General features: G+C 47.9%; 1 protein-coding gene across 3 annotated transcripts in view; it reads right to left on the bottom strand.

Annotated features, from left to right (window-relative positions):
• Positions 1-8425: 8425 nt before the first annotated feature.
• MARCHF3 (membrane associated ring-CH-type finger 3) overlaps positions 8426-25510 on the bottom strand; it is a 137207-nt gene continuing 120122 nt past the window's right edge. For all 3 annotated transcript variants that reach the window (XM_032336855.1, XM_032336853.1, XM_032336854.1), the window contains exons 4-5: positions 15986-16195; positions 8426-9381 (exon numbers count right to left, since the gene is read on the bottom strand). In XM_032336855.1, the coding sequence (XP_032192746.1) occupies positions 9223-9381; positions 15986-16195 (369 nt within the window). In that variant the 3' untranslated portion in view covers positions 8426-9222. The remainder of the gene's footprint in view (positions 9382-15985; positions 16196-25510) is intronic.

The raw sequence follows: 25510 nt of genomic DNA, 5'->3' as shown, positions 1-25510 counted from the left end.
ATACAAAACAAAAAAAGAACACTCCTCACCCCATGCTTGTTTGCTGAAAGGCATTTAGTAGTGACTATCTACTATATCATTAGTAGTGACTGTGTGGGGGTAAAGAAAGGAACACAAGAGAAATTTAAAAATACTTAAAACTGGGGGCTCCTGGCTGGCTGTCAGTGAAGTATCTGCCTTCAGCTCAGATCTTGATCTCAGGATCCTGGGATCGAGTCCCGCATGGGGCTCCTTGCTCAGTGGGGAGCCTGGTTCTCCCTCTCCCTCTGCCTGCTACTCCCCGTTTGTGCTCTCTCTTTCTCTCACCCACTCTCTCAAATAAAAATCTTTAAAAAAGACAAATTTATCTTCTAAAAAAGTACTTAGAACGGAAATTTAAACATTGGAAATGTCCAAAAATTCTGGGCAAGTAGTACCTCCAGGAGAATTTATAGCTTTAAATCATTTATCCAAAAACAAAGACAAAAAAGACTGAAACAAGAGGGAACTAAAACACAAAAGAAGGAAGGCCTTAATAATGGTAAGGCTAAACTCAAGGAAGCGGCGGACAAAAAGGATGAGAGAAAGAGAAGATTAAGCAAATTCTAAACTTATTCTTTGAAAAGTTGAATGAAGTGCACTATTAATGCAGACTGATTAAGGAACGTCTGGGTGGCTCATTCGATTAAGCATCTGACTCTTGATCTTGGCTCAGGTCTTGCTGTTAGGGCCATGAGTTCAAGCCCCATGTAGGGCTCTGTGTTAGGTACAGAGCCTGCCTGAAAATAACAACAACAAGGATCAGACTGGCTAGCAAAAGAGTGAAAAAACAGGTAGAGATATAACACACTGAATGAAGAAGGAAGTCGGAAGGGACCAAGTGAAGGGCCACCCACAGGCTTCGCCAGAGTCTGATTGGCACGAGGTGGATGTCCCCACAGAGGGTGGCCTGGCGTGATGTGTCAGAGCTGGAGAAAGGAGAAGGGGACATCTCCACAGGGACGTGGAAGTCTGTAGAGATGAGAGACTCATTACATGCAGAGAGATGGATTATGTAGGTAAATAAAGGGCAAAAGCCAGGTTTCACCTGGTAGGGGACGAAGCTATAAATATGGCAATGGAAAAATGAGGTTCAACTCTGTGGCATTGGATTGGAATCGGTGATGTTGGTGTGAACTCTTCATTTTCAATATAAATAGAGAGAGGGATAAGCCAAATCTTAAGTAAGATTGATCTAGGACTGAAAAGATGGTTTAACAATAGCATGTCTTACTGCATGGATAAAAGCAGAAATTCACAGAAATTTCTAATTTTTTTCAAATTTTCTCAAACTGGTAATTACATTTAATTATTACTACTAATTCAATTTGGTGTATTTTAAAAAAAGATGTATTTATTTGAGAAAGAGAGAGCAAGCATGCACATGTGCCCACATGAGCGGGAGGGGCAGAAGGAAAGACTCTCAAGCAGACTCCATGCTGAGTGTGGAGCCGGATGTGGGGCTCGAACTTAAGACCCTGAGATCATGACTTGAGCCGAAATCAGGAGTCAGACACTTAACGGACTGAGCCACCCCGGCGCCCCTCAATTTGTTTTTTTTTTTTTTTTAAGATTTTATTTATTTATTTGACAGAGATCACAAGTAGGCAGAGAGGCAGGCAGAGAGAGAGAGGAGGAAGCAGGCTCCCCTCTGAGCAGAGAGCCCGATGCGGGGCTCGATCCCAGGACTCTGGGATCATGACCTGAGCTGAAGGCAGAGGCTTTAACCCACTGAGCCAGGCTCCCCAATTTGGTATTTAAAATAATGTAAAAACTCACAAAATACTAGAAGTAGAAAGGAAACAGAAACTCAACAAGATGATATAAGAAAAATGTATAGCGAATATTGGTGGTAGAGAAACTCTGCCCCCTTGTTAAAACAGGGAACCCACCAAGCAAGTCTACTCTCGTGTCTGCCTTGGGAGAGTCAGAGAGGCCCGGCGTTGCACCAGGCCAGGAAAGAGCAGGCTTAGAAAGGAATCGGCAGCCTTTAAGAACTAACACAGTGTTCAGCAAAGCTGTTAGTGCAGGATAACAAGTGTTGTTATACCAGTGCTAGCCAACGAGAAAATGGAATAGAAAATAAGATACCATTTACAATAACAACACAACTATAAGGTATTTAGGAATTAAACTAGCAAGGGACACAAGAATGTTATTGACAATGATTAAAACTCTATTTCAGGACACCAAGAGCACTTAAATAAACGGTGTTATGCTATTTTCATCATATGGGATTGCCAAAAATTATAAAGAGGGCAATTTTCGTGAAATTAATGTATAAGTTCACTACAATTCCAATCAAAATTCCATCAGGACCTTTTAAACGAGTTAACAAAAACTGTTCTAAAATTTATGCACAAGAATTAAAAGCTGTCTATAAATAACTGAGTCAGTTTTGAAAAAAAAAAAAAAAAGTAGAGCGAAATTGGCAGGGGATAGGGTTGCTCATTCCATTACATCCCGAAAGTCGGGATGAAGCCTCAGTGAGAAAAACAGCGAGGTGATGCAGGGACACAGCTGGAAACTGCAGAAACAGACCCATGTCTACAGGGAGCCGGGTGTGGGACACAGGGGGCAGCGCCTGTGAATGACGGGAGGGGAGACTGTTTCATAGACAGTGATGGAAAACTTAGGGAGATGAGGTTGGATTTCTGTCTTATGTCAGGGGCACAGGTGCATTCCAGATAGATCCAAAGCCTAAGGGGGGGGGGCGGATGCATGAAAGTATAGAGACTTGTCTTTATGGTTTGGGCATGAAAAGGGACTTCTTACATTTCAGTAAGACTCCCCCACCCCATCAGAGCACCTGACAGCAACCAGATTTGGCAAAGTACAACTGAAGGATTTCTGTTCATGGACACAGTTAAGAGGATATTGATCCAAAAACAAATGGCAGCTCATTAAGCTGACGTGAGAAACTAAGGAGGAAAGATCTCCAATCCAGGAGGAACAATGAGAAGTCTACGTTTGCACAGATATGAGTAATGTCAGATTGGCCGAAAATGAACAAATACAGAACAGCTAATGGAGAAAGGGCAAAACTCAGCCACCAAGGGGCGTGTCTAACATGGGGCCATTCTTCTGGAGAACCATACAAACAGTGAAGTTAATATATCAACGTCCTATAGTCAGGCATTCCCACTCATGGATGCTCATCTAGAGGATCCTTCCAGTGGGTGGGTCTCAGTCAGGGTCCTGTTGGCTGGGTCAGAGAGCGGGAGGTAACGTGAAGGGAGCAGAGAAGTGAAATGGAATCCCAAGCATTGCTAGGAGCAGGGACCCAGACACATAAGCAGCAACATAGATCTTAAAAATGTAGTGTTAGGTGTGGGGGTGGGGTGGGAGGGAGGGAATGAGATTTATAGCATAATCACTTTCTAAAAAAAGATGTATTAATTGATTTGAGAGAGAGTGAGCATGTGCATGCACAGGGGGAGGGGCAGAGGGAGAGGGAGAAGGAGACTCAGGCAGACTCTGTGCTGAGCCTGAAGCCTTAGCACGGGCTTTATCCCATGACCCTGAGATCAGGAATTGAGCCAAAGCCAAGAGTTCCACGCACTTAATCAACTACACCACCTAGGCGCCCCTAGCATAGTCACTTTTATGTAAATTAAGGTATCTGCTCACAAAACAGTATGTTTTGCAAATATACATATATATAAAATTTCAGGAAGGGTAGAGATGAGAGTGGACGAAGGGGGAACTACTAAAACTAGAAGTTGAGAGGCATCTTAGCATAGTGGCTGAGGGCATGGACTCCAGAGCCTGGGTCTGAATCCCGGGTCTGCGCCTTACTAGCTTTGTTACTTTGGGCAAGTCACTTAACCTCTGAGGTTAAGCTTCCCCATTGTTCAAAAGGGTCTGGTTGCTAATCCGCAAAGACAGCCCCAAACAATTCCGCCCCTCCCATCAGGGGGCGGGGACTTGTCAGTGCTTTGACCAGTAGGATGTGAGGAAGGGACCCCTGGCCCTTCCAAGCCCAGGCATTGCGCAAGACAGAAGCTTCTTCCCTTTTGAAGTCCTGAGCTGCCATGGGAAGAGAAGCCGAGATGCCAGGTGGAGACACAAGGCCGGGAGGAGCACTTGGCCCACCCGAGTGTCTGAGACAGCCAAGTGCCACCAGACTGCCCACGGACTGCCCAGCTGAGCCCTAGCCAACCCATGGAACAGGGAAATGCAGGGAAATGGTTGCTTTAGATCACCGAATTTTGGGGTCGCGGTGAGGATCCCCAGATGTCATTTTAAAAGTGCCGCCTAGCTCGTGACTCCTGGGAAGAGCCTGGCTGTGTGTATGTACTCATGGAATAAAGCAGAAGAAGGACCTGTAGAGGCTGACGGTGATAGAAATTGTTGTGCAGGGTTAACTCGGTTCTTTGCATCTGGTATTCACAAATACGATCAATAAAACCTTTGACGGGGTCCATATATTCATTTTCTAAATTAGGTGGCTTTGGATCCAGTAGGTGAAAAGTCATGTCCAAAAAGGAGAGTTTCTCCAAAGAAGCCGGGCGAGGCTGATCTCCTTGTATTGTCTTTGTGCATAGACTTCAGAGCCTCTGAGAAGGCACTAGATGGATGAGCTCCGTGACTCACGAGTCCCTCATTTCTGGGAATACAGACAACTGATAGACTATATTTGTTTTCCTCTGTAGCACTAGATCCAGAACTGGCAAAAAAAAAAATTTTTTTTTTTTTTTTAATCTGTGATGAATTCTCAATTAACCACAGGCTCCAGTGTCAGGAAATGGAAGAGTAACTGAAATCGACGCCTGATTCAAAGATCTCAATCAAGTCAGTAATTTCAACCTCCAGAAGGATCTCTCACTGTTCTTTTTATTCCAAGCACAGTATGCTCAATAAATATCTGTTGATTATTTAAAATCAGTCCCTCTTCTTTTTGAAAAGGATTTTAAACTATGTGCGTATGGTCCTTCAAATCATTTATTAAAGTTGTTTGTCAGAACCCAAGTTGGGGCAGAATAACAGACATCAGCCATGGTGAGTGGAAGGAAGGGGAGGGGCCCGGCCACTCACGCATCCACTCCTGGGAGCAAAGCCTTACGAATCTTACAGGGATTGTCTGAGGCAGGCATTGCCCATGTCTCACAGAGGCAAAAAACTGAGGCTCGGACAGGTGGGCTCCCTTGTCCAGTGCAGAGCCAAGCTCAAGCCCAGGTCGCCTGACTCATGGCTCGTTCTCTCCCACGCTATGGCACTGGGAAGCAGGGAGCTGGGATCGCCCCACAACAGCTGAACGGCAAGGGGAAGGCAGTAAACCCCTAGGCGTGGAGAGCTTTGTAAAGCCAAGAAAGGGGGACTGTAGAACACGCTGGTCTGTGCATTTCTGCTCGTGCGTTCTGACGCATTTTGGAGTGGGTGTGCAACTGCCCAGCCATTGCCTTGGAGTGCCCATTTCTCCTCACTCCAAACCTTGGAAGCCCCAGGCCTCATGCAGTAGCCTGCCAGTCCGTAGACCCTCCCCATGCTTGGCCGGGGGGATGGTGTCTAGTCAGGTGCCTTCGGGTCCCCACCTCTGGCCCTAAAATAATCCCGAGCCCCCTTCCCCACCCATAGGCCCACCTCCTCACCCCTGAATGGCTTCAGAATCACAACCTACATATCGCCTCCAGCCCTAGGGCTTAGAGCTGTGTGGTTCATCTTCTGGTAGCTTCAGGGAACATTCTGGATCAGAGAGGAAAGGAAGCATGTGCTGATTTCCTTTCCAAGGTGTCTTCTCCCTGGTGAGAGCAGACTGAGGGCGAAGTTTCTGTGCAGGTCGTGCAGCTCCGTCAGCTGGGCAGCGTGTCAGGGAAGGCGGAGACAGACCTGGGCTGCCAGGAAGGTGCCAGGAGGGGAACAAAGAGACCCCAAAGAGGCCCAGGGAGGATGTGGAGCCTCCAGCTGGCCACCAGCCAAAGTGCAGGGAGGCAGGCTGCTATTTTACTTCCCTTCCCCCCTTTGGCTCCTTCGTGCCCGCAGATGTGTTACTTCCACTAAAGATGATGTAACTGTGAGGACAGCCCAGCCGAGAGGGACGGGCCACAGTGCTCACGCACAGGGAAGGGGGGCCAGGCCATGAAAGGCAAATACAAGTCACTTCCAAGTCATGCCATTTATTTTGTCTTTATTGGATTTTTCCAGCTCATCTGAGCTTCTGCTCCGTTCTCTGGGCTGTAGAATTTGTGCGAACGTTCCGGGTTCTCTGGAACCCCCAGATAAGAACAAAGAAACACATGTGTGTGTGTGGGCATGCAAACACACACACACACACATACACACACACACATACATACACTCACAGGGCAGGCCAAGAGCTCTCTGGACTTGTTTCACTTGTCCCTTTCCCCCTCTGGCTTCAAGGTCACACGCATTTGTCTCTACCAAATAGCCTCAGGACAAACGGCGAGGAAAGGATACATCCAGAAGGGTGGAAAAGCAGGCTGTTGAAGGAGTTGATGGAAGGGAAGCAGCGAACCCCCAGCATCCTTTACCAGCCCCTCCTTGTTCCTTTCCCTGCTGCTTCATTCTTGAGTTTTCAAAAAGGAAGAAGTAGAGGAAGAGTTCAAGCCTGGCTGAGCCACTGGTGACCCGTGTGGCGCCTCTCAGCGGTTAGCAAGAGGTACGCTTCTTTTACGGCAGGTGTACCTGGCTTGGCGACGGACCCAGAGCTGGGACCGTCAACCCCCGCCCATCCCCTGCCTCTTGGCTGGTGCCTTGTGCTGCACGTTCTGTAGTTCCTTGCTCTCCCTAGCCTTGAACAACGTCAGGGCTTAAGCGCCAAGAAGCGATGAAGAACTTCATCAGCATCTCAGATGGGTCCTGGTGCTGTTAGAGCCCAGAGTCTCGCAGGAGGAGGAGCCGAGTTGGTGGCCTGGAAAGGCAGGCACCCATGCTGCTCTTGGCTGCCTGGACTGTCCTGCACCCCCCAGCCCAGCCCACTGACTTCTTGCATGTGGGCTCTGCTTTATTTCCCAGGGTGGGGATGCAAATACAGGGGAAAGAGCTACAGCACAGACCTAGTACTGATGTGCCCACCTTTGCCGCGCAGGAGCCCCACAGAGCTGCTGGGCCCCTGTCTGCCTTTGATAATTTGCGTCACTAGGTCTCATTGCATGAACCCAAACAGCAGGATTTCCCTGCAGCCAGCTCAACAGGAAATGATCCCGGGGATCTCCCACTTCCTTCATTCATGGAAGAGGCTGGGAGGATGGAGGTTACGGTCCTCTCCTGAATGCTCGTGCCATTCCACTGGGAGGGGTCGCCCAGGAACCTGACAGCTCAGGGACCGAGGCTGGTGGATGTTATTTAGCCCCTCTACGGCAGGGCTGTCATTCACCAGCGGCCAAGTTGGACTCCTGGCTCTGGAAATGTAATGTGTGACAGCTGTGTGCAGCCAGTGGTGTCCAGCATTTTAAAAAGGTCAATTAAGAAACGGTGGATGGTGGTGCGGCTAATGACAGCCTGGAGGGGTGAACGGGGCAGAGAAAACAGAAGGGCTCAGGCGTCTATTACCGGAGCGAGTGTCGAAGGGAAGCGTGGCAGGCAGGAATCTATTGTCATCAGCCATAAAGCACATCTGAGTTTTACAGCAGAGCGCGGTCCAGCTGTTCCCCTCCCCACGTGGTGCAGGGGGCAGTCTGTGAATGGGGGGCTCGGCAGGCAGAGGTGACACCTGCGTCAGACAGAAATCGTTACCCTCCTCGCTGCCTGCTCCTCTGCACTTTCCACTCTCCCACTTGGGAAGCAGAAGGCAGACGCTGGAGTGATACTCAGAATGTGGGTCATGTTCTAGAAATCCATATTTTAAGCATTCCCCAACGCTGGGCTCCGCCTTTTCCTCCCGGGTGTGTAGGTGGGCGGCAGGGGACAGGCAGGGGAGCCGGCAAGGGCTTCCTCATATGACCCATGTGCCCCCTGGTTTCAGGGATGCAAACGCAGAGTGCGGGGTAGACCCATTCCACTGTGATGGATAAAAGAGGGACATGAAGCCCTTAGGAAAAAGGTCTCTTTCAGCCTGTGACAGAATTGGCTCGTGGTTTGGGGAAGGCACTATATGGGATTTTTTTTTTTTTTTTTAAAAACCAGACAAAGGGTCTGTAGGCTGCTGGGACTAGCTTTTTGCCACATCTACCTGTCAAGCCAGAAATTCAATAGAGCAATGGGAATGCTAATTGATATGCAAAACAGGTCCAGGGTTCCTAGAAATGTCTAATGATTCTCTGGTTCCTTGCGAATGCAGAATTAAGACATGAACTACATGGAATGGAAGTAAGAACACCAACATTTTTACTTGCTCGCTCTCTCTCTCTCTCTTCTTCTTTTTCCTATAAAAAAAATTCTTTGGGGAAACTTCACCAGTTTTATAATTTCAAAAAAAAAAAAAAGAACATTGCAATCAATGGGGTTTGTCTTTGACACACTGGATATTTATTATTAGAAAATAGTTTTTATCAGCCGGCAATACCAAACAAGTTGAAAGGAGCGTGCTTCTCACCTTAATTTTTTTTCTCCTTAAGGAAATTTAAATAAACAGCTCACTGTGAGGAGAGTTGCCACGCCTTTCTTTTTTTTTTTTTCCCCCTTTAAAAACGGAATAAACGAAGTTTAGTACAAAACGTCCTTCAGCTATGCCTTGCTCTGCAGTTGTTATGTTGTCCCCTTGAGTAAGAGAGAAGGAGGAGATGAAAAAAGACCATTCTGGTTATCAAATTACCCCAAAGAATCTACAGTAGAAACCGGGAAACAGATAAACTCACCCAAAACCAAACCAGTCCAAACCAAGAAACCAGTTGTAACATTGGCTTTTCCATGGTGATTATCATCTGACTTTAATATATATCTATATCTATATATATATATTTGAAATTGTAATAAAAAAGGAAGCATTGAATTGCATCTTTAGCAGGACAAGCTTCCTCATCTGTTACAGAGGTGTTTGGGAAATTTCATATAGTATCTGGTCAGTAAGCACGTTTGGCAGCTCAGCAAGTATCACGTGACTGCAGCATCCATGATTCCAAGTGAAATGGTGTTTGCTTTCTTTGGGGCCGAGTCCATTGCTCCGGGCAAGGTGCTCCCACGGCTCCGGATGTCCTGAGACCCACGGCTTCAGGAAGGGTTTGGAGGTGGCTCAGTGCATGGCCCCAGTGCAGAAACTTCCAGAACCCCAAACAACGAGTCAGCAAACCAGCCACACGGACGTCAGACAATGGTCTCCTTTGAGTTCCTCTTGACAGAGTGGAGGCCCAGCAGGGACTGCTGGTTAGAAGGGACGCTGACAGACTTTGGGATGAGGAGAATTACTCTCTGATTGGTCCGACGCCATTCGTTGTACAATCGACAGTGGTACCTAAATGACACCTGAGGTCAGGAGAGGAAACACAAGGATTATCAGGTCAGTGGAAGCTGATAATCAATCCAAGAAACAACAAGTCATTGAAAACAGCTCTGAACAGCTGGTGGCAGTGAAGTGAGGTAGGCCTCTTGGGGCCGCACTGCGCTGGCCGGCAGCTGAGTGTTGGCACCCACCGGAGGGCACCCTTATGTGAAAAAGGGCAGGGCTCCTGGGGGGCTTCCTTCCTTCCTCCTCAGAGTGGAAACAAGTAGGATACGAATAAGAAATGAGGTTCTTTCAGAGGCTGGATTTAGTTTGGGGATAGTAGTGTTTGGGCCCCAAAGCATCAGTTGTGAAGCAGATTGGCTACAGGCAGCGAGGTGGAGTGAGTACAGCGCTAGCCCTCACCCTGGGGGTGGAACCTGAGCCATGTGTCTGTCTGGGCCTCAGCTTCCTCTCTCTTAAATGAGAGTGATGCTTGGGTGTCATGTTCCCTCCTGCAGGTTGGACACTGCACAATTCAACATTCAGACTGCCTATGACAGGAAGGGTGCCCTTTGACTTGTGTCACGCACAACTCTTTTAACTGTACCAGCGGCCCCTGATTGGTGATCCCCAACTGCCTGCAGCTCTATCGTTCTACAGCTTCCAGTGGGGGAAGCTTTGGTGTGGGCACCAAGTCCCTCGATAAACTCCTCCTGAGCCTCAGCCTGGGGTAGGGTCTACCTCCCTGGGCACCTGCAGTGCCTCGTGCCTACCTCAGCATGGCATCAAGTGCTTTGTCAGGCAGTGTATTTGTGTCTCTCTCTCCCTGCTCCAGAAGCATCTTGACAGCAGGGGTTGGGCCATATTCATCACTGCATGCCCAGCGCCCATCATGTGCCTGGCGCTTAGGAAGTTACTGGGTAGAGTTTGCTGAGTGAATAGCTACCTTACGCTTTCCGATTGCAACTCTGTTTCAGACTCTCTTCTATGATCTACAACATTATGAGCAGTAAACTGATGGCCAATGGTCACGTAACTATGCCAGAGAGTTCTTGCTTCCCATGGAAATATCCCGGAATGAGACACATCTGTGGTTCATTTTGGAGCAGGCTGGCGTCCGGCCTGGATGGATTGCCCAGGAAATTCAGATTCTGTACTTCTGAAGGTGCATGGACTGTCTTTAAAAACGGGGGAAGGGTGAGTGCTGTGAAGTGTGTAAACCTGGTGATTCACAGACCTGTACCCCTGGGGATAAAAATATATTATATGTTTATAAAAAATAAAAAATTAAAAAAAAAACAATGGGGGAAGGTCCCAGTTTGAGAGCATCCAGATGACTTTTTTCCTAGTAGGTGCTGGGAAGGAAGATACCTATGAACTTAGGCTGAGAGATGGCCCAGGATGGGCTGTTTAATCATGGGGGGTGGGTGCTGGGCTGACCCCAGGACAGGGTCCATGGTGGTCAGAGAGAGGGCCGATCCCATGGTTGGAGCCCAATATTTCTGGAAGCAGAAGAGGGCACAGGCCCTGGATCAGAAAGGGCTTACTGGTTCTCTGGCAGGATCATGAAATTCAAGGCCGCTAGCTTAAATTTCTGAGGCTAGAAAGCAGATGCCACAGGCCGAGTGCCAGAGAGATTTGGGTATGAAAATATAAGCTTTTAAACTCACACAGATGTGCTTTTCTCCAAAAGGCCCTGAACATGCCAAAGTGGATCAGGTTTGGGGTTTGTTTTTCCTCCCTAAGCTTGGTTCTTGATGCATCTATTCTGTCCTGCTGCGGCTTAGTGCCAATGGCGGAGTGTGGGAGAGGCAGGCGGGGATGCCTTCTGCTCAGGGCCAAGAGCAGGGAGATGAGTTGAAGGCAGACTCGTACTAATGAGTCCTAATGAGGAGCTGTGGCAGCTCAAAAAGACCAGAATCTGGAGATATTCTCCGAAAGCTGGGTTTCAAGTCAAGAGAACCTCATCTGTATGTTAAGGAGCTGTGCATGCCGGGCCTGGGTAAGCCGAGAAGTCGCTGTGGGAGCACCCAGGGGACGCCTGCTCTCAGGCCCGGCACCCCAGGCCTGGATCCCCACCCTCTACCTAGTGGCTCTGGGACTCTGGGAGGGTTGCTTGCCCCCCGCAAGCTTCAGTGTGTCGGCAAAGCGTGAGGAGTGGTGTCTGAGAGTGCACAGAAAGCACTTAGCACCGTGCCTCACACACGATCCTGTTCTCGGCCTGTTCTTTTTGATGTGTTAAATATAGAAAAGAAGATGGTTTTGTGATGCTCCTTCTTAGACACAGGAGAAGGGGGACAAGAAAAAAACGTGCTAATTTCCCTTGCTCTCGACGTGACCATAGGTCAGCAGCAGGCTGTATCACTGGGGAGCTTGTTAGAACGTCGGAATTTGGGGCTCCACCCAGACCTAAGGAATCAGAGCGTGCATTTTAACAAGATCCCCAGGTGATTTGCAGATCTGTTCAAGCCTGAGAAGCGCTGCTGCAGGCAACCTGGGAAGTCAACGACTTAGCAGGTCTCCTGGTTCCTTGGCCAGAAGGTGTGAAAATCAGCCAGCTTGTTCAGACAAACAGATGAGATCTTATTATACATTCATCTATCTTAATTGCTGTTAACCATCACAATCTGCAGGCAAATTCAGTCAATAAGAAGAAAGGGTCAGAGAAGACTCCTCAAGTACTCCTTGATTTTCCTTATTGGGGAAAATCAAGGAACTTGAGCCTGATGCAGATGGGACCCCAGGTTTGCAAATGCCCTTGGGTGATGCTGAGCCAGGGCCAGGAGCTCCAGGACACTCCCTTCCCACAGTGGAATAGAATAGGAAGAAAGGAAGTTTGACTTCCAGAACTAAAGAGGCAATGAGGGAAGCAGAAACAAACCAAAAGGAAGCCAGGACAATTCTAACATTGGGAACTTAGTTTAGGTATTTCTTAAATGTCCCTGGGGGCGGGTCGCAGAGGGAGCGAAGGAGAGAGAGAATCTGAAGCAGACTCCACACCCAGCAGGGAACCTGACAGGAAGCTCAATCTCATGACCCTGAGATCCTGACCTGAGCCAAAATCAAGAGTTGACTCCTAACTGACTGAGCCCACCAGACGCTCCTTCAATGTCTGTGTTACGGAGAGAAGAGGAAGAAAGCGCACAGGGCCACTATTCTAAAAATACTTCTTTTGGGGTGAATTTCTTGAGGTGTGTTCAGTTCTTCATCCAAAGGAGATTAGCCCGTCGTGGGTACGATCCTACAAAGAGTGGTGGTCACGTGGGCAGGGCAAGGAAGGATTACATCAGCAACCACTCTCCCTATCAGGGCAGTGACAGGCTGTGGCCTAAGGGCCGCTGTAAAGTCACAGAAGGGTGTGGGAAATCTCCTCACCGATTTCTTATTCTGCCCTTTCTCTCCAGATTGAGGCCTACTGATGTGGCCAGGGCCTCGTCTTCCCAGGAAAGGCCCGGCTCCTTGATCTCCGGCTGCACCGAGCTGGTGGGCTGTGAGAGTACACGGGCCAAGGAGCAGGACCGGACATGGGGTCACCCTCGATACCCTGGGGCTGCCGTGGGCTGTGTGGGCTGTAGGTCAGCCAGCTCGCGCACGGTCACCCTTGTCAGGCAGTGTCCTCCCGGAGGTCTCCCAACGTTATAAGGAGAATTCAGATGACTACCCCGTGGGGCTGGGAATCAGCCAGAGGAAACAGATCGCTCATTCATTGCATCCCAGGCCTTAACCAGTTTCTGTGCTGAGTGCTGGCTGTTGCCTTGGTGATGCGGTGAACGCAGGCACTCCCTGCGGGTCCCTGCAGCACAGCACCCCAGTCCCCAACCTGTCCGCGGTTGGCTCATTTTAAGCGCCACGCTGGGTGACTTTCTAGCGCCAAGCGTGGACTCGGATGATGTCCGTCCCTGGACCTCAGACGGTTTGTGATGTGGGCAGTGATAGTTCCATGGCACCCACTCCGGGCTTGTGGTTTCCCAGAGGTAGGCTTCCCCACGGCAGGTTCCAGAACGCCCTGTTCCCGAGGGGCGGCAGGGCCGGGCTCAGACTGCAGAGGCGCGACAAGGCGGCAGCGGGGCTGTGTTCCCTCCTTCCCAGTGCTGGCGAGGCCCTGCCAGGAAGGCTGCTCTGAGCAGCAGCCCGGCTGGGACTGACACGGTGTTTGTTTATCTAAGACATTTTCACAGCATATTCTCCGGAAGCCTGACAGCTTGTTTACAATGGGTTTCTGCCGGAGGGCACTTTCCAAGTGCTGTCAGCTCCTGAGTTACAGCTCCTGCCAGGGCAGCTCGCTACAGCATTTATCTGGGAGGGACTTAGCCTGGATCCAGTCACCTCGGGCTCAGGGGTGCTGCAGCGCCGTTTCCAGGGGAGAACGCCTTCCCCTCCCTCCAGCGGCTTTGCATCTTGTGGCGGGCTGAGTGTGCAGAGGAAGAAACCCTCATGCCTATTCTGTGGGCTCTGATAAACGTTTCCAAAGGTACCCTACCTAGTCCTGCCGGTAGCCCAGTGACCCAGGGCTGTCACTGTTCCACTATCTGTAAAGGGGAAGGCTGATCAGAGAGGGTAAGTACCCTCTTTAGAGTGACACAGCTCTTAGCGTGCTAAATCTTGGGTCTGACCACAGGGTCTTTGGATTCTCATGCGTGTGCTTTTCACTACGGGGCACTGCCTCTCGGAAACGTTTCTGGAATGAAGTATGTTCTCAGTCTCCTGAAAGAGCCCACTCCAAGCACCCTTCCCGCCCAAGCCCCCTTTCTTCTGAGATGGGAGGTGAAACAGGTTCACATCCGCTTTTCCGGGTGAAATCTTTCCCTTTCTTCCTTCCCTCGCTGCCTCTTCCTCTTTCATAATAGATGACCACATGCTTTACAAAGCAGGTTTTCCAAAAGGCCTTAAATTGGTTTGAAAGCCTAACAATAAGGTTTACATCCTCAACCACCCTGCATCCTCCACACACATCTAAGAAAAATCGTAGACTAGCGAACCTGTAAACATGGTAAGAACTGAGAGTTATTTTCCAGAGAACCTTCCTTGGGTGCTCTCTCCTTTCTGATGCCAAGGAGCAGGGAGGAGCCTGGCAGGATGGGCATTCCTGTCACGCCCACTTTATGAACGAGGGTGCCAAGGCTCGGAGATGTGAACTGCCTTTTCCAAGCTGACGCAGCCGACCGGGCGTCAGTGCTAAAGGTGATTTGATTTCTTATTCTAAGAGTCTTACTCTTATTTTCTTCCCATTCCCATCACCTTGTGACTTCTGAGTCTGCCTCATTGCTTGACTCACAGTGAATCAGGACCCACATGGGCAGCACAGACCTTTAGAGGAGAGACACTGAAAGAGCCCACTCCAGGCACCCTTCCCGCCCAAGCCCCCTTTCTTCTGAGATGGGAGGTGAAACAGGTTCACATCCGCATTTGGCTGGTGGTGGGTAGCAGAATGCCTGACTTCACCGGGGGACTCAGGGAGAGTTGGAAGCCTCAGAATGCTCCGTCTTTACCAAGACTCGAGCCATGTCCCTCTCCACTGAGACAGACGGACTGTCTGTCTGAAGGCTCCCTCCCCGCCCCACCCTGAGGGAAGGTACAGAGCTGTAGCGTCACAGGATGGACAAGACGGAAATGATCTGGCCCAGGGGAAGGTTACAGTTGCCCTGACAGCTGGTGGGACAGGGTTTGGAAGACAGAGCAGAGGGGCATGTGGGAGTGAGCGCTAGAAGCTTCCACATGCTGACCCCGTGCTATGGGATAAGAGAATAGTACGCTTTGGACAGGAAACACATACTAAGTAACCGTGGGACGTGCTCAGATTAGAAATGAGCAGGCACAGCAGAGTCATGCCAGGAAGCAGGGCGCCCAGTTTCTGAAATGAGTCTAGCGGGTAGTGACTTTCTTCCCTGCAGGTCCCAGAGGGAAACAGAGAGAGTGAGATCAGTGCTGTGCCAACCTCTGCCCAAGCATTTAACTCTTCAGGAGTTAAGTGGGTGAAAAAAACCAGACGTGTTTAAGAAATTTCCCTCATATACAGCAGACACGCTTATTTGGGAAACGGGTTTCTTTGGTGGCAGCTTCTCAGCTAGATAAATTAGTGTTTTTATGGGCTGTGGAGTCAATATCCCAACACACAGAATAACCATCAGGCAAAACGCAGCTCCACGTCCAGCAAAGAATTTAGGCTGTGTCCAGGAGTAAGAAGAAAATAACCAGCCTGAGGATTCATGATCTGCCCAGGCAGTGACAGCAGCAGTGGCCAAGAGCATCCTTCATGATCTGCTACAATCCCAGCAAAAGCGAGGCACATAAACCAGAGAAAGAAAACGCCATGCCCCGTCGCGGATGGAGTCCCAGAACCCTGGAGGAGGGGAACGTCTAGGGTGTGTGGCTTTGATTGATGGGCTCTCAGAAGCAGGAGCTTTTTCTTTCCTTGATCTGCTCTTCCCAGCAGCACACTGGGGTGGACATGCACCCGCACATGCACATCCACAAGCACACCTACCCGGACCTCGAGCGTGGCACGCACGCCCCTGCCAGCACCTGCGGATCTGCCTTTCACCAGGCCGGGTGGCTGGGCTACGGCCGGGAGGGAAGGCTGTGCCTGCTGAGGGGTGGTGGCCAGCTCTGGCTGCTCCAAGTCCCCGGGCCCTGGGCCATACTTACTAGTGTCCAAAAGAGGTAAATGGTGAAGAGTGCCACAGTGAGTGCGATCAGTCCGACGGCCTCCAGCCGACTACTAAAGTGCAGGTGGTCCACGGCACCCCGCAGGCAGAGCCAGCCTGAGATGGTGGCCAGCGGCGTGATGAACAAGAAGCACACCATGTCTCCAAACAGAGTCCGCTTCTCATGCTGGGGGCCTGGGTTTCGGAGCCACTGCCGAGGAGATGGGGTGACAGAGAAAAGCGGAGTCACAGTTAGAGGCTGGCGTGGAGCGGAGACCCGCTGCCCTCGAGGGTGTCTCTGTCTCCTGAAATGGGACACAGGTGCTTTGGACCTGTTCTGAGATCCCAGGGAAGAGTTCAGGGCTCATTCCATACCCCACCTCCCCGGGTAATAGTGATTCTTGATAATACTTTAACATGACAACAGTGATGAGGATCAAAATCAGAATTTTAAAAAGTGTCTTTGCTGTAGGCAAAGTGTCTGCTGTTTTTGAAAACAGTTCAGAGGTTATTATATTGAACACTGACATTACGGGAAGATGGGGAGGATGGTATTTCCAGAAGGTAATAGTTGAGACAGGAGAAGTGCTGTTGTGGGGCCAGAGGCTTCGTGTCTTGGCCCTGGGAATGTCTGCAGGAAGGGGTTAACTTAGCAAGGTGGGTTTGCTCAAATTGTGCATGTTCCCCAGAAAGACCCATTTGCAAGATTGGCTCTTTAGAAATGAGCTCTGAGTCCTTGCAGTATTTTGCCTTTTACGAGCATCTCTGTATGCCTGCAGCCTTGGGCCATATAGTAAGAGTATAATGAAATCGTTTATCCCAACGATGTGATTTATGCTGAACACCTACCTTCACTATAGGGGGCTGGAGTCTAGGGAGCTAAGGGCAGACACACAGGTGCTCTATGCCTCTGTGACTGACTCCAGTGAACACCCTATACACCAAGCCTTGGGGTGATAATGCCTGGTATGTGTTGTCACAAATTGTTGCCGGAAAAATTAAGCAGGTTTGGGTAACATTACCGGGAGGGGACACCTGGGAGCTCATGCCTGGTTCCTCCTGAACTTTACCCCCGGACCCTTTCCCTCTACTGATCTGAATTGGTATCTTTTCGCTGTCAAGCCATGAGGAAAAGAGCTTTTCTGATTCCTGTGAAGCCTTCCACGCAATCATGGACCCTAAGGGTGGTCTTGGGGATCCCCCAAAGATGGAGACTCATGTGACTCCATGAACTCAGTAATGCCCCTCCTTGCGTTAGGACCCTGACCCTACTTAGGATGGTCCCTGACATCTTAGTTGTGCTGCCCAATTTGGGGGCTGAATCAGCCCAACAAGGGTAGTGAAAACTTTGTGCTTGTTGAAAGACCAGCGATGAGAATTCCTACAGGATGCGAAACACAGTTGCTGTGCTCCCACTTAGGGGAGCAGGTTTAGGCTGAATGCCTGCTGAAATGTTTTCCATAATCCATTCTGGGAAGAGTCATGCTTACATATTGGTGTTGGTACATGACGGTAATGAGGCCTGGGGGCTTTTCTTCAGGTTAGCACTGGAACATGTCTCCAAATGCTCCCATCTCGCTACCCCATGTAGTATTAGCTGAACCCAAAGGGCCCAGAGGAGGGGCTCAAGCACAGTTGATGGGGTGGGAGTGGGAAGAGACGCTGGCTGAGTCTGTCTTTCATCTTGTCCCATAAGCAAATGCGGGTTTAGCAGTGCTGTGGGCTGGCTCCTGAATGGGAGCATTATGGTCTGCTGAGTAGGCACCCCAAGTGGCCAGGGCGGTAATTCCCACACAAACATTGGTGGGAGGGAAAGGGGCATGACAGGGGACACAGGAGTGGGTGGTGCACAGTGGAGGGTGAAGGGAAGACCACGTTCAAGGGCAGGAGGAAGAGACAGAAGAGCTGCAGAAAGGGCAAGCCAGGTGAGGACAGAGCAGCAGAAGGGCCAGAAAAAGCCTCAGGAGTGAGCAGAAGAGACGTGGCGGGGAGAGGCACAGAAGAGGTTTTCTGGGAGGTGCTCTGCCTTGAGTGTCTGGCCGAGGCAAACATTAAATGACCCGCAGAGCCCAGCACACTGCTTTCCAGAGTCACGCACCTTTCAAGTGTGCAGAGATACTGAAGGAAGGCAACCTCAGCTCTAAAGTGGACCCGAGTAAAATAGATCATGGAAGGGTAAACAGAAATACAGCATTAAAAAATTTCACAGAAATACCTAAAGGATCAAATGCAAAGGACAGTGACCCTGTCATGTGTTGTCATGTTACCCCACACATCTCAGAAGCTTCAAAGGAAATCAGTGAGCTCTTATTAACATTTTCTTGCCTAAATACTGGGACTATCGCTATGATCTAGAGAGCAGAAATCGGGCGTGATTCTCCTAATATTAAGGAGGATCAGCAAGGTTAAATGATTGCTTCATGTGACTTAGGGGTCAAAGTGAGGAGGGGGCTTAGATTTCTCCGCTCCTGCTCAGATGTCCTATCCACAAAATATTCGAACAATATTAAAATTGCAAGACATTCAGAAATCCAGATCCTTAAACACTTTTGTCCGAATTGCAGTGAGCTGATTCTTTTTGCAGATTTTCACTGGAAACAGATCTGGAAGCCTGGCCTACTTTCCTCTGTGTCCTCACTTGCTGGAACATAGTAGATTTTCAATAAATATGCAACCGATGTATGCAGACAAGAGGACCTTCCTGGCAAAGAGTTTCCCCAATTCCTTCCACTGGAGAATTCTGAATACATTTTATGAAAATTAATTTAGTATTTTACTTATCTATGTGGCCCTTGACATTACCCAATGAAATGACTCAGGTGTGGAAGGAGGTAATTACAAATCATTGCTTATCTCCATCCGGTGTAAGATAAATCAAGAAGGCGAGATTAATATTACTACTGGTTCCCAGTTTCTCATTTTCTAATTGTTCATTGATTTTCTATATTCCTAAAAAATTTCCAGGCCTTTTTATATGTACATGATCATCTAATATCTGGATTCTGCACATTATTAACTATATATATAGATATAATTAAATATATTTAAATATAATCAAGCACATATATTTAAATATTTAATATTTAAATATATAAATAAATAAATAAATAAATATTTTTATATATGTATTTTTGGCTTAGCTTACCTTTTATTTACTGCTGGCTCATATTTAGGTATGAAGTTGTTTGTGTTTTTTGTTTGTTTGTATGTTTTTGAAGTAAACTCTCTGCCCAGTGTGGGGCTTGAACTCACAATCCTGAGATCAACAGTTGTGTGCTCTACCGGCTGAGCCAGCCAAGTGCCCCAGATATGAAGTTCTTTCAATATGTATTATTATGTTAAAACTTCTGCAGAACCCCAAGTGTTAATTTATCGCTTACACAAATGCAGGTGCCATGAACAAGACCACTGGCAGTATCTGTTGATGAATAAAAAAAGTTGCCCTCTGCCATGGTAAGAACTTCTGCCAAAGTATTCAAAGAGGCTGATATGGGATATTTGCACAAGCCGAGTTTATAACAGAGAAAAGTGGATTACACCTCACATTTCTAGCAGAAGGTGACTGTCTAAATAAATTAGAGGATTTACTTAGGATACCATAGAGTAATTTGAAATGATAATGTACGTTTTGTATTTACGGACATGATACATTATTGAGCAGGAAGACAGTTCTACTGGACAGAATGTATTGTATGATCCTGTGTAGGTAATGATATATTTATAAACACACAGACATTTATACCTACGTAGATGGAGTGGATTTACACATCCAAAGACCAGAAGGATTCCTAGCAAAAGAGCGGCTATCTGGGTGGTGGAATCATGAGTGGTCTTTAATTTTTTTTGCTTTGTATTTTCTTGCTTTCCTCCAATGAACATGGATTACCCATGTAAATATTTATGTATTTATTAGTTGTGTACAAAACATCAGGAGAGAGAGAGAGAGACGGACACTGAGTGAGGGATCGGGAAAGAAGAGGGAGTTGAGCAGGGAGGTGTCCAGCTAGTGTTTTGCAAATGATAGCAGGGAAAAAAAAAAAATGTACTGAGCTATGGCTGGGGCAAGCTCGGTGCTAGAAAGTTGAGTTTATGATGCAACGTCTCATTGAGGCCTTGCAACAACGCTCATATTACCCCCATTTTACAGATGCAGACACAGGGGAGAAGAGAGTTTACTAACTCACCTGAGGATAGATGGCAGGTGGGTGGTAGAGGTGAGATTCAAACCAGCCTCACTTTGCTGCTCCTTGCTTTCCATATTTAGATTTTCTTTCTGCACCAAATGGCACTTGTGTATGTGTGTGCACTAGATTTCTGGCAAATTTTCAGCGAGGTGGGATAGAGTAAGTCCTACTATTGACTGGTTCATCAAATAGCTGAAGGATTGGCTGGCCAGGATATTACCATGGTAATTTAAAAAAAATATTCTTTTTTAAAAAAAGATTTTATTTATTTATTTGAGAGAGAAAGAATCAGAGAGAGAGAGCGCGAGAAGGTGGGGGTCAGAGGGAGAAGCAGACTGCCCCCTGAGCAGGGAGCCTGATGTGGGACTCGGTCCTGGGACTCCCAAGATCATGACCTGAGCCGAAGGCAGTCGCTTAACCAACTGAGTCACCCAGGTGCCCTTTACAAAATATTCTTAGGATACTGTTCTGTTGTATGTTCATTCTTTTACCACATCGCAATGAGGCCTAATGTTGGGGAATTTAATCTCAGAGATATTTTGGCTTAATTCTTAACAGGTAAAACGTTGATCTCAATTATTGTTCAATGTGATTTTTTGCTGTTATGTCTTGTGCCTCTCTAGCCAGTTATACTTATTATACATGGAGTATTAGACCTACTCTGCAATAGGGTCTTCATTTCCCAAATATGTAACACAGGGCAGGCTGCAGCCGAATGGCAGGTTGGTTTGTGTGTCCGTCTTGCCACCTGACCTGAGGTGGAGGCTTTATATGACTCGCGTCTTGCATGTTCGGCATTTACCGCATTCCATCAATGACAGTGGCTTACGTTTACTCACACACAAGGATATCCAAAGCTCTCTCTTTATGCTAGGTGAAGTCACTGATTTACTCTTCAGTAACCTTTGAAAGGGGTACCACTATTGTCACCAGCATTTTATAGATAGGGAAACTGAGGCACAGAGAACTTCAAGTGACTAAAAAAGACTGGCTTAGGCTTTGAACCATGTTGTCTAGCGCCAAAGATGTGATCCATAATAATCTATTCTATCATCATTCTTAGTTAAAAAAAAAAAAGAAAGAAAGAAAGGAGGCAGTGGGTAATGAGGGAATGAAGTGGGTAGGAGGAGGCTCGTACCTTCAATGTTTTTGTTGGTGTAAGAAGGTTCCCTGGGTGCCTGCTACTAATTTGTCCTGCCACTTGTAGACAGCTTTTGCTGCCAGAATATCGTTCTTGAAGGGGCTTTAGTTTAACATTAGTCTTCTGCTTATACTTGGTGGTTAGCTGTACTTTAAAAGCCGAGGTCAATGCTTGAGAATACTAATTTGTACGGCGTCTCTCACCTGGCTGGCCCACCCACACGGCAGCCAGGGGATCTGTCAGCAACCCGGGCGCCCTTCATGACTTCTGTTCTCTGGTTCCATTAGGAACACGAAGCATAGAGGCTGTAGAATTGAAACCAGTGAGCTGCCTGCTGCCTGCTTCCCTGTGGTGATCTCATTCCAGTCCCTGACTCGTTCCTGACCCAGGAGACTGATGTGCTCTTGGAAACAGGTCCAAAAACCAACCACCCAACCAACCGTCTAAACAAAACAGAAATCCCCCCTTGGTGATCGGCAGCGTAGGGCCAGAGACAGGGAGAAAAGCAAGCAGTGTTCCCCCAGTGACGCGTAGTGTGCAAAGATGAGCCGGGCACCAGTGATGCCTTCCAAGGTGTGCTAACTCTAGGTTTGGATCTAATTACAGTGTCAATTTGTTAAATCCCTTCCTCGAGGGATAGGGGTGAAGGGGGTGCAGAGCTCTAGGACACTGGATTCTGTTTCCCAGGCTCCGAGTTAATCAGCTTAAATCCTCAAGGTAGACAGGACAGTGTGCGGGTCAGTTTGTACTGGAACCAGATTACACTCTGGTGGCTAATAGCTCTGATCGATTACCACCTTCCCTATGAATCTCCTTAATGAGAACCCATCATGAGAATGGAAGAAACTGACAGAAGGGATAACAACTGCTAGAACCGTCTCAAATTTATGGAGAGGAAAAAGAGAATGGAGGCAAGGTCTCAACATGGTTTCTCAATGGGTCTATCTGCTTGAGTGTTTCCTGTTCATCTGACACTTGGCAGAGTTATTAACCAAGGGCTTACTTTCCTTGGCATTGGTCTTATTTTTCAAAACCCTGGTCATTTCACACTAAGCTGTCTGCTTGCCTGGGGAGCTGCAAGGTCAAAGGGGCAGTGCAGTGATCAGATGGGTATGTGATGGGTCCTCTGCATGATCTAGAGATTACGATGAAACACGAAAATCATGCATTTCTGTTCACTTGGAACAGAGCAGAGAACAAAAACAAACAAACCCTACTGATGTTTTAAATCCCTGAACTCCAGTCAGTCAGTGAATTTCCAGGACAGCTGAAGTCACCCAGAAAGAAATTATGACTCTGGGGGAGCTGAAGGCAATGGTTGCTCCGGATATCCATCCAACCAGGCTTGCAGCAACGCATCTCAAATGAAAACTTCACAGAGGATTTGCTCGTGATCCTAAAATGTCCTTCTCCAGCCTTGGCCTCCCTCCAAAGCTCCAGATGTGCGTATTCAACAGCCCACTCAACATCCCCACTTAGATGACTAACAGACGACTTAAACTCAATCTGTCCGAAACAGAACTCTTGATTTAGCACATACTTTTCTCCACATCTCCTCCATCTCAGTGAATGACATCACCACCCATCCTGTCACTCAGCTGGCCCTTCCCTTTCTGTCTTACCCACCACATGTCGCCTTTCGGCACCACCTTCAGTTGGTATCTGGAATCTGGGTGCTCCCTTCCACATCCACAGCTGCCATCCCTGGGCCACTATCATCTCATCCGTGGGAGCCAAAAGCCTCCTTGCTTCCACTCTGGCTTCCCTACGGTCCTGCTCTAAAACCAGTTGGGGTGACTTTGAACATCCACCTGTCAGAGCCTGTTTCTTCTTTGCTTAAGGCTCTACAATGGTCAGAATCAAGTCCATACTCTTTACCTAGGACTGTGAGAAGACCTGATCTCACACCTGCCTACTTCTCCGACCATATTCCCTCTTCCGTCTCCCCCTTCATGCCCAACTTTTACTTATGCCTGTTCCCATTCAGGGGACAGGCTCTGCCCAGATTCTTGCATGGCTGGCTCCTTCTGGTTGTTTAGGTCTCAGCTCAAATGGTACCTTTTCCTTGCAAACACTCCTTGTGCCTACAAACAGTGCTTGGCTACATTCTCTGCAGAGCACATGACACTCTCCGAAGAGATGCTATTTATTTGGCTGTTCCCTTGCTTACATTTTGCTCCCTACCTCACTGAGAGCTCTGTGATGACAGGGACCTCATTTCTGTTCATTCTTGGATGCCTCGGTCCAAGAGCAATGCTGGAGCACAGTGGATGCTTGTAATGAAAATGAATGAATAAACATCTGGATGCCAGTAGCCTGACCAGAAAAGATCTTACAATACTAGTTAGTCTAATGAAATTCATTGGTGAGGAGACACTTTTTTTGGTGGGTAGACATTAGGTCCTGCAGTTCACTGCCGTTAGCCTTCTAGACTAAAGATGCTTACGTATCATTCTTTTTAGGTTTCTAAGAGAAATATCTATGCACTATTTTATTGCTACAAGGTGAAAAGCCTGTAGTTTCTGTTCAAGATTTTTTTTTTTTAAGTTGTAAATAATTGTGGAGTGCCATCTGTTTTTCCACAGGTCATGAAACAGCATGAGAGATCCAGTAAATTATTCAAGGTCCTTTGTACTGTTTTTGTCCCAATTATAATCTGGTTTTTTTTTTCTACCTGAAAACTACCTTGAACTACATGAGAAAAGGACAATGTCAGATGTCTGTTTAAAAATTACACAACTCAGTTTCAACCAAAAATATGTGCAGAGTGCCTGTTAGATGCCAGATATTTTCGCTGAATTTAATAACAGCAGGTGGTGTTATTATTCCCATTTTGAATTAGGATACTAAGCCTCAGTGAGGTTAAGATAGTTGTTCAAGGTTACACGGAGAGGAGCCAGGCTTTGAGATCTCCAGCCTACTGTTCTTTCAACTCTTCCCCTCAGCTTGCTTTCACACTACATAAAATCTTACAAAAATTAAAAAAAAAATTTTTTTTAATTGAAATGTAATGGACGTAGAATGTTTTACTGTTATGTTAGTTTCATGTATTAACTACAGGAAATCTTGACCCTAATTTCTGTTTGCTCCCACAGTGGATAAGGCTGGGGAAGTAGCACCATGCAGGGGATAAAATGGGAGCTGGGACATTGCTTCCGGCGACCCCTGTTAGCTCCCCCAAACTGTTCATCAAGTTTTTTTCACCTCTTTGGGGGAGTTAAAAAAAAAAAAAACCAACAACAACCAGGAGTCTCCCTCACAGGAGAGAGGATGACGTGGCTTTGAGGGGTGTGGCGAAGGACCCTCTAGAGCTCTTTGTCTCAAGGTCCCACTTCTGTTCAGGACATGCGGTTCGACTAGAGAGTGTGTGCCTCGTCTTTCAGCCTAGGGCTTTTCTGAGCCCAGGCTGCGCATCTGCTGCTTCCTAGACATCTCTCCGTCTGTGGGAGCAATGTGTCAAACTCGCCTAGGTCCACCACGGAGCCCTGGGTTCCCTGGCATCACCTAGCTCCCACGCAGGCTGTCCGACAGCGCCTGCTGGCTGTTGTCGGCACCCTCCGCCTCATCCTGACTGGGCCCTTTCTCATCCCCACGCCCCACAGGCAAGCGTTGTCCTGTTGGTTCTTCTTCTGTGTGTCCTGTTGGTTCTTCTGGAATATATCTTGAATACATTCACGTCTTTTTCTCTCCAGCGCCATTATTTTTCCAAGCCAGCCTTGCCTCTCACCTGCAATTGCCTCCTCATCCTCCTGTACCTGTGGTCCCCGAATCAGCTTTCTCTAAAGCAGCAAGATCACCCCACTTCTCTTGCTTCAAATTCCCCAGCGGCTCCCCATGGCCCGTAGTCTAACACCTCCCCGTGGTCCCTGAGCCCTGAGTGATGCAGCCCAGGTTGTTTGGGGTCCAAGGGAAGGATTTGCAGGATCTGTGATTTGTGAATGGGGATTTTCACAACCTCTAATTGAAATCTAGCATCTCATTGAGTTATGCAGAAAATCTTACTGAGATGGGGAATACTTGTGGCTTTGTGATCAATGAAGATCACAGTATTTCACTTCCTGTTAAACTGTGGTAGACATCCTGACATACTGCCGCTTCAGAGTTGGTTTTCAGATCTGCCACAACAGAATAGGTTAAAGAAGCCCCTGGGTTTTACATCACAACTTTTGTTTGCTAGCTCTGTTAGAGTGTCATGGGGTAT

This window comes from Mustela erminea, chromosome 3, assembly GCF_009829155.1.
Source record: "Mustela erminea isolate mMusErm1 chromosome 3, mMusErm1.Pri, whole genome shotgun sequence".
NCBI lineage: Eukaryota > Metazoa > Chordata > Mammalia > Carnivora > Mustelidae > Mustela > Mustela erminea.
The sequence above is the reverse complement of the archived record's forward strand: the minus strand, read 5'-3'. Positions and strand labels throughout refer to the sequence as shown.